The sequence below is a fragment of the Pyrus communis genome, chromosome 8, assembly GCF_963583255.1.
Source record: "Pyrus communis chromosome 8, drPyrComm1.1, whole genome shotgun sequence".
NCBI classification, from domain to species: domain Eukaryota; kingdom Viridiplantae; phylum Streptophyta; class Magnoliopsida; order Rosales; family Rosaceae; genus Pyrus; species Pyrus communis.
In genome coordinates this window covers 15,987,089-16,003,256 of record NC_084810.1, presented here as the reverse complement: position 1 = coordinate 16,003,256, position 16,168 = coordinate 15,987,089, and the positions used below count along the sequence as shown (strand labels likewise).

Here is a 16,168-nt window from a genome sequence, read left to right as displayed (position 1 = left end):
TCGTAATACTTGATACAAGTGTTGATGCCAGCGAAAAAGAAACCGTGAGCTTGCCGAGTGGACAAAACAATCGTGGGCCTACTAAACCCACTAGCGGACAACAACCATGCACCAGATTTGGACCCAAGCAACCTGGGTCAACGGCTGTCCCTATTAAATCTAATTAGTTCCCAAGAACAATTCGACAATCCAGGTAACACGGGCTTTGCCTTAATTGCATTTGTTATTCCTGATACAGGTTGGATCATTAACTCTGGAGCCACTGATCATATGACTTATGATCAGTCCCTTTTTAGCTCTACAACACCACTACCTTGAGATAGTATTATCACTGCTAATGATGGTGTGGCCCAAGTTACAAGGGCTTGTTTGATAGCACTCATACCTACTTTCTCCTTACATAACTGTTTACTTGTTCCCGCACTCTCTAACCACTTATTATATGTGGGACAAGTTACCGAGCAATTAAACTATAGTGTGCAAATATTTCCATTTTTTCTATCTACTTCAAGATATCTGCACTCAGTAAATCATTGGACGTGGTACTAAGTGGAAAGGGTTGCATTATGTTGATGATGTTGCACAGGGTCGTATTCATCAAGTTCAAGTTCGTGACAATGGAAAATTGAAGACTGTTCAGTTGTGGCATTATCGGCTCAGTCATGCCTTCTTTGGTTATTTTCGAAAATTGCTTCCATCATTATTTGGTAATATTCCAGAGTCCTCATTAAAGTATGATGTTTTCACATTAGCTAAAAGTCATCGAGCTTCATATTCTCCAATTTTGAATAAAAGAACAATACCGTTTGAGTTAATTCATTCTGATGTGTGGGGTCCATCTTTGGTTACTACTTAGCATGGTGTGTGTTGGTTCGTAACATTTGTTGATGACTGTTGACTTGGTTATACCTCATGAATAATAAAAGCGATGTGGAGGGCATCTTCAAAACTTTTTATCACATGTTCTATACTCAATATCCACTCCCTATTAAAGTGCTTCGGTCAGACAATGGTGGTGAGTATCTTAATTAGGATCTTTCTCAGTTTCTTACAAAAAAAGGGCATTCCTTATTAAACTACGTGTCCTCAAACCCCACAGCAAAATGGAGTTGCATAACGAAAAAATAGGCACATCCTTGAGATTCCCCATGCTCTTCTTATTGGTAGTTGTGCACCCAAGATATAGGGCTGGTGCAGTCACCTATATTATTTATCTCATGAACTGAATGCCCTCGCGTGTTCTCTGTTTTAGAATACCTTTGGCCGTGCTTGCCAATCATGTTTTGCTACCCTCCACTCTTCATCTCAAACCTCGGGTTTTTGGTTGTGTGGCACATGTACATTTTCACAAAAATCAACAAAGCAAACTTGATCCACATGCGGTATGGTGTGTGTTCCTTAGCTTTAGTCCTTAACAAAAGGGCTATAAATGTTATCATCCATCTACTCGACATATGTACGTCACCATGGATGTAACCTTCTCTGAAGACGAGTTATTTTTTACTCCCAGCCATACTCCTCGGGATCAAATAATGGATGATGGCCCAAGTAGGCCCAATTCGGTATTGTTTGGTGCAGATCTGGGTCGGCAACTTAATAGCTCTAGTGAAGCAGAACATGGCAATCCCCCCTCTCCCCCGGGTCAATATTCCTCAAGTACACATATATGATCCAACAGATATCTCTAAGGTAAGTGCTCACTCAAATATTAATAGATCTTCTTCTGTGTTGCCTCCTCAACAAAATAGAGGAAAGCCACCAGACAGGTACTCTCCAGAAGGGAAGGTGTGATATTCAATTGCTAGCTATGTCTCTACTCATCGACTCTCGTCGCAATATTGTGCACTTGTTTAACAAATGAAAACTATTAAAATACCTACCAAAATGAAAGAAGCCTTGAGAGATCCAAAGTGGACAAAGGCAATGCAAGTTGAGATGGAAGCATTACTATAACGACCCAAAATTATAGAAAAATTATTTGGAAGCAAAATCTAGTGGTAGGCCAAAAACAATGTCATGGTTAATTAATACTCTATAAACCCCAATAAATTTAGTTCGGTCATTTTATGGCTACATTTAACCTTTTTGTTAGACTACTTGCGTACCCTCAAACGGGATCAAGTCATTCGTAGTTCACTGTTAATTAAACCATTTTCTAAATATGCAAATGGCGATCATTTACAATATTAAACTCAAACAATTGAATCACATCAAACGAATATCAAATATAATTTTAGAATGTCAAAATTAACTTAAAAAGGAAACGTCAGCCCACTGGCCACGTGTTGCCGCAGGCAGCGGTTTCTTGCGAATGGAAACTATGAATTTCGACAAAATCCCAAAATTACCAAATTTTACAAACATGTAGGGCTCAATTAGGCCTGGAAACACTTGAAATGGCCCTCGATCCATCGAAACCCTCAAATAAAATGAGCTTCGATTCATCTAACATGTCGCTGCACTGCCCCCAAACTGGTTTGGGGTTTGTTCCTGGGCTCAAGGGGAGCCTTTTGGTGGTGGTGGTGGTCAAAGAGGAACACTTTAGAAATGATGGATCACCGGCAAGGGACCATCGCACCTAATGATGCAGTTCTTCATGAAACCAATGCTAATTTGACTCCGGTTTTGGATGAAAGTGGTAGAGGAAGGGATGCTAGGTCGATTCCAGGTGGTGAGTAGCTTCAATTCGTCGAAAAACCACAGTGAAAGGCATCGAAAATCATGGATTTCGTCGGGTTGGGTCGCTGGTCAAAAAGATTGCAATAGATTTCAAACCTGAGGTGTTAATGTGTAATTTACCCAAAAATAAATATCATAATCATTTTATACCATCACAGATTCTACTTCTCTGTGAACCTCATCCTCTCAGACCTTTGTTGCTTCATCGAATTCCCAGAACCCAAACCTCAAATTGCAAAACCAATCCTCTTTCATGGAATTCCCATGCCTTCCAAAAGAAACCCATTTGCAAAACAAACCTTGTGTGTCCAGATGAAGAAGACCCTTCTTTATCAAACTCTCTCTCTTCCCCTCTTTTTCCTGGAATCCAACCCTTATTTCAAAAATTCCAGAAGCTAATCCAAAAAATACAGGATGCAGTCCAAACAACCCAGGATGCTTCGTTTTATAAAACCCAGAATCCAATTCGAAAATCTCATAGATAGCGCAGTCGGATCGGGGATGATGAGGAGTCTGAGAGGATCCTTCGTTTTATAAAACCCAAAATCCAATTCAAAAATCTCAGAGACGGCGCAGTCGGATAGGAGATGACAAGGAATCTGAGATGGAGGACGCCAGAGAGAGGATGGCAGAGAGAGGGGGTCTTAGCGTCGGAGATGGAGGATGCCAAGTCTGCCATTAAATTTAAATTTGAAGTATTGAATTTGACGTCTCATTTTCTGAGGCTTGCAGTCCCATGTTATTCAGTAGGTCTTGCTAAGGCCATTTAGTGAGTCCATTAGTCTTAATCCCACTAAAACTAGTCCTCGTCAGAAACAAACATTGAACTTCACAAATCTTGAATCCACTCTAATCCAGTAAGAACCAATCAAGATACAAAGGTGGATTAGTCGATGATGTGGTTGATGAATACTTGTTACGTGTATTACTGATTTGTAATAGTCAGGATTGGGGCACGTGTAAAAGAATTAGACAAGGAGTTACAAACGAGACATTGATTTGTAATAGTTAGGATTGGGGCCCGTGTAACAGAGTTAGACAAGGAGACACGGATATTTTTCAATGTGTTCGAAACACGGATAATAAATCACGTGTTAGTGTATAAATTGTAGGATATGTGTGTTAAAAAGTTAATAACTTTAACAAATAAAATTTATCACCACTTAAATTAAAATACATGGTATTCTATCCGTGTTCCGATCAGAATGAAAATTTTGTGCTCTGCATCATGTTTTTTTTTGTTGATTGAGTTGACAAATCATATACCTCCAGCTTGTTGATACTGTGCATGAGCAAGTGCGTATACGAGGACGATTCTCATTTGTTGGACCAAAGACAAATATCCCTTATATTATCTCGATAAAATTCAAACCATAAATATAAAATTCCTCTTTTTCTGGAAGCCAAAGCAAAATAGAAGGGGTGAAGTCGTCGTTATTGCAGAAGCTCAGTCCTGGTTCGTTGCGTGTATGAGTACTGTCGTCTTTTTGGTGCCACGCTCGACAAACTCTCCCCTTTAGGTGTAGGGTTTCTGAGGTAAGATTCGAAAACAGTACAACTTTAGCCAAACTTAATATTCAATATGAAAAATCCAAATTTGTTGTTTTTGGATACTGAAATCCTGCCACTTTGTCTGTGCATGCTTGTTGAATTCATGCTTTTTGAACTTTGTTTTTGTGATTGAATGGAGAGCAAATTCTGTTTGATAATAACCATTTCGTTTTCAGTTTTCGGTTCTAGTTTGGTGGAACAGATTGAATTAGCAATGTTGGGCAAGTTTAATTGCAGTAGTTGATGAGTTTAAGCTAATGTGTTGATGTAGGTGCCTTAATTGAGACAAGGGGTGTTGAATATCGAATGTACTTAGTCGAGGTTTCGTCATCAGAGGGGTTAATTTAAGGTTTTCGGAAGAGTTAGTTGTATACGTTGTGCCCAATGGCTACTTCGGAAGCTGTTCGACAAGTTATGTCTGGGGCATTACCTCGATTTGCCTGTTTTAATATATGTTTGAGAAATATAAATGGAGTTGTTTCTGTTAAGTCTGGTGTGAATAATGCGCGGAAAAGAAGTTCGGTGAGTGCCCAAGTGTGTACAAATGCGAGAGTTTCGTGGGACCGCAGGAGGATATGTGCGTTTCAGGGGAGAAATGATGTTTTTCATGGAAAGAATCATGTTAGAAGGTTTGATTCAATGAGTTGCAAATGTCAACAGGCAGAGAATTTCAGAGGGGCAACCGCAGAAGATCAGCATGGGGAAATTTTTGCAGACGAATCAGATAAAGCAATACCATTTCCTCCTAATGGTGTAACTAGTCCTACTCCAGATAATTATGAATTCAAGGCGGATCAACAACTGAAACATGAAGATGGAGGTTTTGGGTCAAATAGCAAGGCGACTGCGGCTAGAAAAATTAAAGGTTCTACGCAGAAGTCGAAGGCCAATTTGATTGAGGAGGAAGCATGGACCTTAATAAAGAACTCCATGGTCTATTATTGTAACAATCCTATTGGAACCATTGCCTCTAATGATCCAAGCTCTCCTAGTACCCTTAATTACGATCAGGTCTTTATTCGTGACTTCATACCTTCTGGGATAGCTTTCCTTTTAAAAGGGGAGTATGATATTGTGCGGAACTTCATTCTTTATACCCTTCAGTTGCAGGTAAAATACTCTCCTATTCGAGTAATACGCATATACACAGTTGCTTAATTTTGAATTAAATTCATTTGATATTCTATTTAAATCATTTGGTTTGGTGCATTACACACCAACGTATTGTCTACATATGAATCCTTTGGCTTCTGACAGATTAGTGATTGCAAAAATTCATGATTAGAGAGGGCCAGGTAGCTCTTTGGAAACATGAATTCTGTTATAAATGCCGACTTTCATTTTCCGTAGTTTAATTTGTTTATGCTGTTCTATTGAATTTATCTTATCTTTCAATTTCTTCTGGTGAACATACTCCTCTTTAAGTTTAATTTGTTTCTGTCCTACTGAATCACCCTCCCTTTTATTACAGAGCTGGGAGAAAACCATGGATAGCTATAGTCCTGGTCAAGGACTAATGCCAGCCAGTTTTAAGGTTCGCACTGTTCCACTCGAAGGTGATGATTTTGCAACTGAAGATGTATTGGATCCTGACTTTGGTGACTCTGCTATTGGTCGAGTTGCCCCAGTTGACTCTGGTAGGAAGTGTGTTCTATTTGTAAATTATCTTTGAAATTCAATCTACTTTTTCGATGATCCAAACCCGATAGGGAGGTAGTATCATTTTAATTTCAAGTCCGTCACATCATCAGTTAATAAATCTCTGGCTTTTGATCTTTCTGTAGGGTTATGGTGGATTATATTGTTACGAGCTTATGGAAAATGCTCTGGAGATGTTTCAGTGCAGGAAAGAGTTGATGTGCAAACGGGGATAAAAATGATTTTAAAGCTATGTCTTGCTGATGGTTTTGATATGTTTCCAACATTATTGGTTACAGATGGTTCTTGCATGATAGATCGCCGCATGGGAATTCATGGCCATCCTCTGGAGATTCAGGTACATATATTTCGAATGAATTCTTTTATCTGTTTGTGTGCATGTCATTTCATTGCTTATTTCTAGTGAATGCTTTTAGAGTCATTGGAGTGTTTTCTGTCCTTGCAGGCACTGTTTTATTCAGCATTACTTGGTGCGCGCGAGATGCTTGCTCCAGAGGAAGCATCAGCAGACCTTGCGCGAGCGCTTAACAACCGTCTGGTTGCATTGTCCTTCCATATCAGGGAATATTACTGGATTGATTTGAAAAAACTGAATGAAATTTACCGATACATGACAGAGGAATACTCGTATGATGCTGTTAATAAGTTCAATATTTACCCAGATCAGATTCCGTCGTGGCTGATGGGATTCATGCCCAGTACAGGCGGGTACTTGATTGGAAACCTGCAGCCTGCGCACATGGACTTTCGTTTCTTTTCTCTCGGAAACTTATGGTCTATTGTAAGTAGTCTTGCAACAGACGAGCAGTCGCATGCTATACTGGATCTTATTGAATCAAAATGGGATGAATTAGTAGCAGACATGCCGTTTAAAATATGTTACCCTGCTCTCGAAGGCCAGGAATGGCAAATCGTCGCAGGCAGCGATCCCAAAAATACGTAATGATTCCATCCTCGACCTTTTGAAAAATTCACTCTCCTGTTTCCTAACACCCCCGTTATCTGATTTTATGTTGTAGTCCCTGGTCTTATCACAATGGAGGCTCCTGGCCAACGTTGCTCTGGCAGGTAAATCTTTTATTCGGAATTCAGTGAAGGCTGTTTCTTTCCCCTCCCAAGTCCCACCTCCAACGACTTTGAAGATGTAATTTTCGAGTGCTGAAAAGAATGCAAAGTTTACCTCTTCTTGCATTAGCATCTAGCAGTGATCTGATTGTTTGTGTGAGTTAACACCGTTGCGGGATTGTTTCAGCTCACCGTGGCATGCATCAAGCTTAATCGACCAGAAATTGCAGCAAAGGCCGTCGAGGTTGCTGAGAAGCGCATATCTACTGACAATTGGCCTGAGTATTATGACACCAAGCGAGCGAGGTTTATCGGAAAGAAGGCACAGCTGTATCAGACTTGGTCGGCTGCTGGATATCTTGTAGCGAAGCTCCTCCTTGCCGACCCAAGTGCAGCAAAGAAGCTTGTGAATGAAGAGGATTCGGAGCTTGTAAATGCGCTTTCGTGCATGATAAGCGCCAGTCCGAGAAGAAAACGCGGTTGGAAAAAACAGATTTTAGTATGAAGAAGCGAAGATCTGGCGGAGCATTCAAGTCTCAAATGTTTCCGAATTAGTACATTTGCAGCGGAAGAAGCCATGTCAGTATCATTGTACATTTGCGTCAACATACGGCTAATGTATTTAACATAGCTAGTTTTAATACTGTAAATAGTTGTAGACATCACGATATTGTCTCCGAGTAATACTCGATATACGCTTTTGTTTTAGAAGTTTTTAGATAAAGAATTTCCACAAGTATAAAGAAGTACAACTACCACGAGTTGAAGGATCTTTGGCATGACAATGTATCTAGCATCTTACACGAGTTGAAGGGCTTGTAACTCGGGTAGTTACCAGAGTTGTAGCATCTTCACCAAGATGCACTTGATTTCCTCCCTTCTGAACATTGTTTTCACCTACAAAACAAGAGCAAAGAGACAACGGACAAACAAACCAATAGACTTGTAATCAAATAACTTTTCATTTCTATTTTCTGTCGGGGTAAACTACGACTCAAAAATTGACACGCATAATCCAGTGCCTTGATTAAATCAAGTGAGGCACCAATATTTTTGAGTGATCAAGTGAAGTTAGCGATAAATTCTCTGTTGAAGCTACCGTTCACTTACAAATGACAATGTGGATCTTATGTAATGGCGTCGGATCTTGAGCAAAAGCTGCTTTACATAACAAACAAACAAGAAGCATTATGCAAAATGGACAGTTTGCTGATCAACCGAAATCCCTAAAATCAATCCAACTGGATTTCACAGTGAGTTTAAGAATCAAAGATGTGTTTGTTCTCAGCCAAGATGCTGTCCAACAATGATTCACACGCATCTTCAAGTAAATCTAAAACCTGCAAGATAATGATGTTTCTTAATTAGCATCAAATCTACAAAAGTATAAGAACTCAATGCCAGTCGCTAGCCGGATTATCTTTCTTTTACAGTTTCTCCTCATTTTCTATCTTTTTGTATACATACATACATACATACATACATACATATATATATATATATATATATCATCCTTTCAAAGTTATATAAGCAAAATCCAATGGTTGAATTCCTTTATTGAGTTCTTGACTGTGCAGTAGTGAACTGCGTTTTTTATCTCTCCCTACGGTTTTCTGGGACTTCTCTCTTTTAATAGAAAAATGGGTCATTGTATTCTGGTTAAATAGTTAAACAACCAAGAAAAAAACAGGATCATCTTCCTACTGTTTAACAGATTGAAATCCAAAAATTTCGGTTCGGGATAGCTTGCTGAATAACACAAGAAGCGTTGTATTTATAGTGTCATCAAACTTCATTTACCTCAATTAAAGAATTCAAAGATTAGACACTGATTCAAAACCCTGCATGCTCTAAAGAAACATCATATAGAGTAAATAGAAACTGAAAAGGTAGAAAACGGAAATGATCTTGAGATGCCATCACATAAAAAAATATAAACGAAAAATGAACATGAAAGGGTTTTTTGACTGTGCAGACCTATATATTTGAACAAAAACTTTATCAGCTGCAAGGAGAACATTTTACAAACACTACAACAAAAAATCAGTTCGAATTATATTCTGGTAATTGTTATTTGTAAGGCATGGTTAACAAGGTTTGAGATATATATTGAAACCATGAGCATGTTATCAATATTGTATACAGCCCTTGTCACTGTAATGCATCAATCGTCGGTAAGTTCACTAAATTCCTCACAAGCATTGCATAACAGATAAAACCATCATGTTATACGCTGACACTTTAGATGCAGGCACTTGATATATTAATGATAAGCTGAAGAACGATGATTAACGGGAATTTACAGTATCACCTTCTCAAAACCTTGTGGTCCACCATAATAAGGGTCTGGCACTTCAGTTTCATCATGTTTCTTACAGTAAGAGCACATTAACTTAACCTGCATTACGAATAACCACATATGAAAATCAAGGAATAAAACCCTTACCACTCCATGGAAGCATCCTTTAACCGAGTACTAAGTACAAATTACAGACCTTTTTGTGAGCGTCCTCAGGTAAAGGTTCTCTAAATTTCCACCGATTAAACGCCTCTATTATATCAGCTGTAGCCAACATCCATACCACAGGTTAATCCAGTATAACACATACATATAGAGTTACAAACATGTACAAATATTTGAGTATGAAAACATACAAGGGGATGATCAAAACTTTCAAGAATGCCAAGTAAAATGCATGTGATGATTCTTGGAATCAACATTAATAATCCCACCTCGGTTTTGATTGTCCATTGCAAGAATAAGATCAAAATCGCGAAAATCAGGCAGCCGGATTGGCCTCGATAATGAAGTTATCTCAATGCCACGCCTTTTCGAGGCTGCCCTCATCCTCGGGTCTGCTAGATTCCCCTTTTAACACCAAAAAGACAATTAAAATTCAGAAATTATACTTATTAACACCACCAAAATCAAATGAAACAATTCATATACTTTCTACGTTTTCTCAGAAACTAAGCAGTGGTGATAGCGTAGACGTGGATTAGACCAGTTAGCCATGGAAGCGTGCCCGCCCAGCTTTCACCCAAGTTAGAATCCATTTTCGTAAATTAGAGCAGTTTAGAATATCGTCTTATCAAAATATATGATTGAAAATTAGGTCCTACCTCATGGTAATCAATAGTTCCAGCTGAATCAATCTTAAACTTGGAATCCAAACCCCTTTTGTTGACCAAGTCTCGAAACACCCCTTCGGCAGCCGGGCTTCTGCAGATGTTGCCGAGGCACACAAAGAGGACGGCGAAGGGCTTGGTCTCCGCCGCCGTGGACGGAGTAGGAGCCGCCATTGATGCTTTGATTGCGGACCCAGATGAGAAACGGGTGCCGGGTTTGAGAGAAATTGAAGGAGAGGTTGGAGTTTGGAGGGGTGGGAATTGGGGAGGAAGAAGAAGAAATGGGGGTTTTAGGGAGTGGTGGTTGGTGGAGTGGCAAAATTGTAAATTTAGAGGGGTCGCTGCTGCAGCGTGCGATACCTTCATTTTAGATTTGGTTATAGAAAAGTGCTCCTGGCTATGGAGTTGACTGGCAGTGCTTTTATTCCTACAAGGATAAATACTTGGCATGTAAGGAGCTTTTCATTTTTCAATAACAATGTAACATCATTTCACAGTATAAACGTCATTATTAAAAAAATTTATTATTTTTATGGAGAACTAAAGATCATTTCTAGAAAAATATTCCTTCAATTCAGAGACATACAATATTCGATATGAATCAAACAAATTAACGGTTCGTTGTGGGAATGCTATTAAGAGGAGAGCATTGTTCCACCAAGAGCAATTCCAAACGTTGTTCCATGACAAGCTTGTAGTTTTACCAACAAATAAACAATTATAACAAGCTTACGAGTAGAGCTGCTTCTTACATGAGAACTCTTTGAAGGACAGTCTTCAATAAAAAAAAAAAATCTATGGCGCTGTATAGCTTTTAACCGTTGGGTCTTGAATTTTAAATAAAGATATAACGGTTAGCACCATCGATAATCCCCTTGGATCATACTTTGTTTAGTTACAAAAACTTTATAAAGTGCGAAAGTGCTTCACCAAGTACTTTCAAGAGAATACATAATATGCACTTATGCTTTTAATGAAATGTTTTGCTTCCAACTTAAGCACAAGGGATTAAAAGCGCTTCATACAGAACCACAGTCTCAACTAAGCTTCCATCCTTCCCGGCCAGGGAAAGAAAACGGAAACAAACAACGAAAGGAACTAGAAGGAAGCCTGTCCGCGAGAGCGTTAAACACTTCACAACCCGAGAGAGCAGGTAAATTGGATATTTTTAACTTGGAAAAGAACATAAGTAATTACATGACCTTCACGTGATGAGGGTAGAAACTTGCATCTCTTACCGGATCATATTGCGGGAAGAGAAGAAGTTCTGGCAACATGAATACACCCGAGTTATAAGACAAAAAGAACACGAAAAATGCTAATCCGATTTCCATCTCTCAGCTACTGTATCAGTATCCATGCTCTACAACTATCCACCAGTATTTCGAGTTACATTTAATTTACACTATAAGCTATATCATCAGTTGAAACCGAAAAGACATTTCGGAAAAAGAACATCACCTTTCTTCCCAATGTAAAAGATTTAAAACAGCTCAAAGTCTATATGCTCTCCTATACCCTCCAGCTCCTTGCAACCTGAGCTCTCCTGTTTCTGTGAAGCAGACGGTGTACAAATTCCAACATCACCCCACTTGGGAAGCTCTGGCGGTACTGCACACCGAATCAATGCCCAATTTAGGCCTTCAAAGAAAGGATGCTGCTTGATCTCTGCAGCCCCTTTCACTGATCCTAGACGATTTTCAGGGTCCTTTATTAAGAGGCCTCTGATCAGATCTCTTGCATAAAAACTCACTATAGGGGTACTTGGGAACTTGAGACTTTTCGACACAACATTGGATAATGTATCCTCGTTTCCTGACCCCTTGAAGGGTGTCTTACCATATAACAGCTCAAACAAAAAGATTCCGTATGTCCACCAATCAACAGCACTCCCATGGCCTTCTCCTTTAATGATCTCTGGGGCAAGGTATTCATGGGTTCCAACAAATGAGTTGGACCGGGCACTAGTTGGCTCCACTACAAGCTGTGGCAGTGGGGTGACCTGGGCAGCAAGCTCAGATTTCATTTTTCGAGATTTTGCAGTGGCGGATAGAAGTCTGGGAGTGAAGCATGGAACTTGCCAGGATGGTTGAAGGCAAAATGGATCAATGCAGCTAGATTCTATGCATGGGCTTGACATTTTTCTTGTGCTCTCCAAAACAGGAGAGGATGATTTAAGCAGCGTTGGATTGACAGCACATCTAAGTGACAAATCAAAATCTGTGAGCATGATGTGGCCATCTTCTCGGACCAAAATATTTTCTGGTTTCAAGTCTCGATACACAACTCCTAGCATGTGTAAATACTCCAGGGCAAGGAGGACTTCAGCAACATAAAATCTGAAGAAACAGTATAAAATTGCTTGAAATCAGTCTATTGAACATTTAAAATACTGGAGTACAATTGCGCTGATGTAAATCAATCATGTAGTTCTCTAAAGGCACCAGGGCAGCCCTTAGTGGCCAATGCTTTCTACATTCCAATAGGCAAAATGAGATTGTTTCGATGTTATTAGATCACGAGCTTAAATCCCACGAAATAAAAACATCTAATTTAACAAACCAAACATGTATACACATGGCCAGAGCATGTTATCTAGTGTAAATACCATCTTCACCTACAGTTGACTGCTAGGTCTTATATACTTGACAAGCCGATTTCGGAAACTCAAGGAGAAAAAAAGAAAGATGTAACATAAAGTAAGCACTAGAATCAAACAACTATCAAAGGAATTTTTCCAGAAATGGAAAATCAGGGGAAGACAAACATGTAACCTACTAAATAATAATGTCAAATGTATGCATTTGATCATCTTCCACAGCAAAAAAAGTGCAGGCACAGTTAACTACAAGTGGACCTTAAAAAGAAATAGGTACCTGGCTGCTTGTTCACAGAAACTCCTGCCAGGTTGCTTTTGCCGCAGCACATGCAGATCCCCACCCGGACAGTACTCCATAACCAAACATGAGAGCTTATCTGACACACAATGGGAATATAGTGTAGGAAGAAACGGATGATCCAGTATTTCTAGTATCTCTCTTTCTGTTTGGGCCCTGATCATTTTCTTCCTGGTAGCCAAAAACTCGTTGTCCATCACTTTCAAAGCAAATATGCAATTTGTTCCAGTTAGCTCAGCAAGATAAACAGTCCCAATGTCCCCGGAACCAATCCTTCTAAGCAGCTTAAAGTGCTTCAAACCTAAGCTTCCATGCTGCTTCTGTACATGATGGATGGCTTCCCATCTCAAGTCTCTTGACATGTGAGGCCTCTTGCCGCTACGACCAGAACCACTTAGACTGCTTTCCTCACTAGTGCATGTAGTGCTGCTATAGTCACCAATGCTACTTTTTGAGCTTTGTGAAAAATCCCCGTTTTCCCTTGATCTTGACCTCTCATCAACTTTTGTCACTACAGAGTTAATCCTACTGCTGCTATTTGAGGAGAAATCTGGTTTGCTTGTACCTGAATTCATTTCTTTGCTAAGACTCGTAGTGCTTGATGCTAGAGACTCTTTCTCATTTCCTTTCCCTTCATGCTTCGGAATACAGTTGAGTGTCTGGTCCTTTAACTTACTAGTACTAGAGCATGCATCATTATCAACCTGTCGGTTATCTGATTTCGAACTACTAGAGCCAGAACTTGAATCGTGCACTTTTTTCTTAACAATATTTTTGCTCCTTGGTACCGGCTTGATTAAATGTGAACTACTGCCAGAGGATTTGCTTACCTTACTACCAGTGCTAGAGCCAGATGGAGAAGAAGCAGAGTGCAGCCCCTTGTTTGAATTTGAAGTATTAATTGGAACTTCGGTTGAGATAGAAGCAACTGCACCCCTCTGCATGATTTTCTTGCTATCATGAAAGCAAGATGAAGATTCTGCTGATTCCAGTTCTCTATCTTCTCCCTTTGATATCTCACTTTTCATTGATGTTGAAGAAGGAGCAATTTGATCATGTGGTGCTAATCTGATCTTACTAGCATCTGGCATCAGTGCAGCGCCCAAAGTTGTGGCCGTATCAACCTGTGTCTCTGATTGCATGGACCCAGGATTGTTTTCAGAATTTTTGGATGCTTCAGGCACAAGGGACACCTCTACATAATTCCCTTTACCTTCAGTCATAGGCAGGCCAGTCCCGTTGGCCTCGGCTACCACTGTCCCGTACAACCTTTTGATAGTTCCTGATTCTGAGACCCCTGACGAACGACCTGGCCTCGAAAACCGCTTCATGGCAGCCAACTCTGATGCCTGAGTGATGCACAATCCTCTTAGTGCTTGTTTCAAACTCACAGGCTCTGAAATTCCGATACCTGATGCATTTGATGAACTAACTCTCATTGGCCTTTTCATAGCACTCTTCCTCAAAGCTTCTTTACTAGCCTCATGCGACATACCTGATATCCTAGCTGACTTTCTACCACCAATTGCCTGAAAAAGCTGATTAATATCATCCTCGATGGAATATTTGTTTTCTGATTTCAGCATACAGTGTTTTCCACCTTCCTCATCCATTTTGGACTCCGAATGGACCTCTTCTCTTGATTCAACAATTTCACACGTCGAGCGCAATGTACTCATTTTTCATGAACCAAATGAAATACAGCAGATGATGTAATATCCTTGCGAATTCATACTAACCCACTTCTGACGAAGCATTGTTAAGATACCGAGCCACAGAAAAAGGAAATAGAGCTACATATCCCCTGAAGTTTGCTAGAGCCATGCTGATTTTTTGCAGACTGAAGTGCCCCAACACTATTCCTTTACTTGGTCCAAAATGCAGCATCCAAAGCCGGCCATGATTGCTACATTTCAGTTAATATCAAAAGTCATCAAATTTCTATTTCCTAAAAGTATCAGCCATGTCTATGCTTTATCCACAGAATACTAAAATTAGCATAAATATTACCTAAAACTAATACCAATTTATATAGAACCAAATGTAATCGAAAGGTAAAGGGAATCATTAACTGATATTACTTCAACCTCAATTAGTAAAGATGTCAACAATCTCATTCATTATTTCTTCAATTTCAAGGTAAGATCCAAAAGAATAAAACAAAAGGACATCCAATTCGATCTTTATTAACAAGAAGTACAACATTTAAGCAATCAACGATTGCAATGACCGAAAGTTTTGACAATAACAACACCAATCGTCACCTGCACACAACGGTTAACTGGCCAATTACAGCTGAACGGAAAGAAACAAAAGTAAGAAGTGCCACTCCCACCACTTTGGAGACTACGAAGAATGACAGAGTCACGTATCGATAATACCTCCAGAACATAAGGCAAACAACAAATCTTGTTCACAAATCCAACACAATCATCCCCACACAGACAACCCAAACTTACTATCAACAAACAGACACATTCAGCCATTTCAAATCAATTTTTTTAACACAGATCTTTCAAAACAAACAAAAACAAAAAAACCCATCATTCCAAATCACCAACAAAAACAATAAATTAACAAAATTAATGTACATCACAATTCACACCAAGTAAAATCAGACTCATACAAAAAATAGGAATAAAAATATAAACAAATAATAAAAAATCATTAACCTTTACCTTGAACATGAACTCCAAAGAAGAAGCTGAAAGGAGGAGACAATTGGGGTTGATGGAAGTTAGGGTTTGAAGATTGTATATTGTTAATTTTAATTATTTAATTTTTGTGGGGGTGGTTTCAATAGAAAGGGAATGAAATTCACGAGAAATGCGGGTGAGGGAGTGAGAGACAGCAGAAAAATCTTGGATGCTCTGTCTGAATATCTGCTTTCTTTCTTTTAAGCTCATTTTTCAAATGGGCGGAAAAACACTGTTTATAAATTATATCACGCACCCTGCACAGGAATCCAGAGGGAAACAGAGTAATTGGGGGTGGGTTATCATGTGGGAATCCCATTGGGTTTTTCTTACGCTTGTGCTACCATCCACTACTTTTTTTTTTTTTTCTGTTTAATTTCAATTTTACTACTCTCGGTAACAGTGTTTTTTTTTTTTTTTTTTTTTTTGTTTCACTTTCATATCAAAATATTAATTTTTCTACCATTTGAATATGAAAGCGAGACAACAAAA

The 16,168-nt window shown here is 39.2% G+C and overlaps 3 protein-coding genes across 3 annotated transcripts; 1 reads left to right on the top strand and 2 right to left on the bottom strand.

Annotated features, from left to right (window-relative positions):
- Positions 1–4,058: 4,058 nt before the first annotated feature.
- Positions 4,059–7,706, top strand: LOC137741944 (alkaline/neutral invertase E, chloroplastic-like). The gene is made up of 7 exons (XM_068481646.1): positions 4,059–4,215; positions 4,502–5,340; positions 5,702–5,867; positions 6,015–6,226; positions 6,335–6,828; positions 6,909–6,957; positions 7,142–7,706. Exons 2-7 carry the CDS (start codon positions 4,615–4,617, stop codon positions 7,457–7,459), a joined length of 1,965 nt encoding a protein of 654 aa, XP_068337747.1. The 5' UTR covers positions 4,059–4,215; positions 4,502–4,614; the 3' UTR covers positions 7,460–7,706.
- A 254-nt stretch (positions 7,707–7,960) lies between these two features.
- Positions 7,961–10,485, bottom strand: LOC137741945 (uncharacterized). Its single transcript, XM_068481648.1, has 5 exons — positions 10,078–10,485; positions 9,688–9,823; positions 9,450–9,517; positions 9,266–9,352; positions 7,961–8,294 (listed from the first exon to the last, which is right to left on the bottom strand). The coding sequence occupies exons 1-5, from the start codon at positions 10,447–10,449 to the stop codon at positions 8,214–8,216; spliced, it is 744 nt and encodes a 247-aa protein (XP_068337749.1). The 5' UTR covers positions 10,450–10,485; the 3' UTR covers positions 7,961–8,213.
- Positions 10,486–11,388: 903 nt separating this feature from the next.
- On the bottom strand, positions 11,389–15,916 carry LOC137742076 (serine/threonine-protein kinase D6PK-like). Its single transcript, XM_068481822.1, has 3 exons — positions 15,659–15,916; positions 12,960–14,886; positions 11,389–12,422 (listed from the first exon to the last, which is right to left on the bottom strand). Exons 2-3 carry the CDS (start codon positions 14,657–14,659, stop codon positions 11,567–11,569), a joined length of 2,556 nt encoding a protein of 851 aa, XP_068337923.1. The 5' UTR covers positions 14,660–14,886; positions 15,659–15,916; the 3' UTR covers positions 11,389–11,566.
- Between the last annotated feature and the right edge of the window lie 252 nt (positions 15,917–16,168).

What these genes read in the sequence shown, in the direction of transcription:
- LOC137741944 (XM_068481646.1), top strand. Translation starts at nt 4,615, where the DNA reads ATGGCTACTTCGGAAGCTGTTCGACAAGTTATGTCTGGGGCATTACCT. An exon ending in TTTATACCCTTCAGTTGCAG is followed by an intron (nt 5,341 to 5,701) that starts GTAAAATACTCT and finishes CTTTTATTACAG; the next exon opens with AGCTGGGAGAAAACCATGGA. An exon ending in GCCATCCTCTGGAGATTCAG is followed by an intron (nt 6,227 to 6,334) that starts GTACATATATTT and finishes CTGTCCTTGCAG; the next exon opens with GCACTGTTTTATTCAGCATT.
- LOC137741945 (XM_068481648.1), bottom strand. Translation starts at nt 10,449, where the DNA reads ATGAAGGTATCGCACGCTGCAGCAGCGACCCCTCTAAATTTACAATTT. An exon ending in CTGAGGACGCTCACAAAAAG is followed by an intron (nt 9,353 to 9,449) that starts GTCTGTAATTTG and finishes TTCGTAATGCAG; the next exon opens with GTTAAGTTAATGTGCTCTTA. An exon ending in GACCACAAGGTTTTGAGAAG is followed by an intron (nt 8,295 to 9,265) that starts GTGATACTGTAA and finishes ATTATCTTGCAG; the next exon opens with GTTTTAGATTTACTTGAAGA.
- LOC137742076 (XM_068481822.1), bottom strand. Translation starts at nt 14,659, where the DNA reads ATGAGTACATTGCGCTCGACGTGTGAAATTGTTGAATCAAGAGAAGAG. An exon ending in TTCTGTGAACAAGCAGCCAG is followed by an intron (nt 12,423 to 12,959) that starts GTACCTATTTCT and finishes CTGTTTCTTCAG; the next exon opens with ATTTTATGTTGCTGAAGTCC.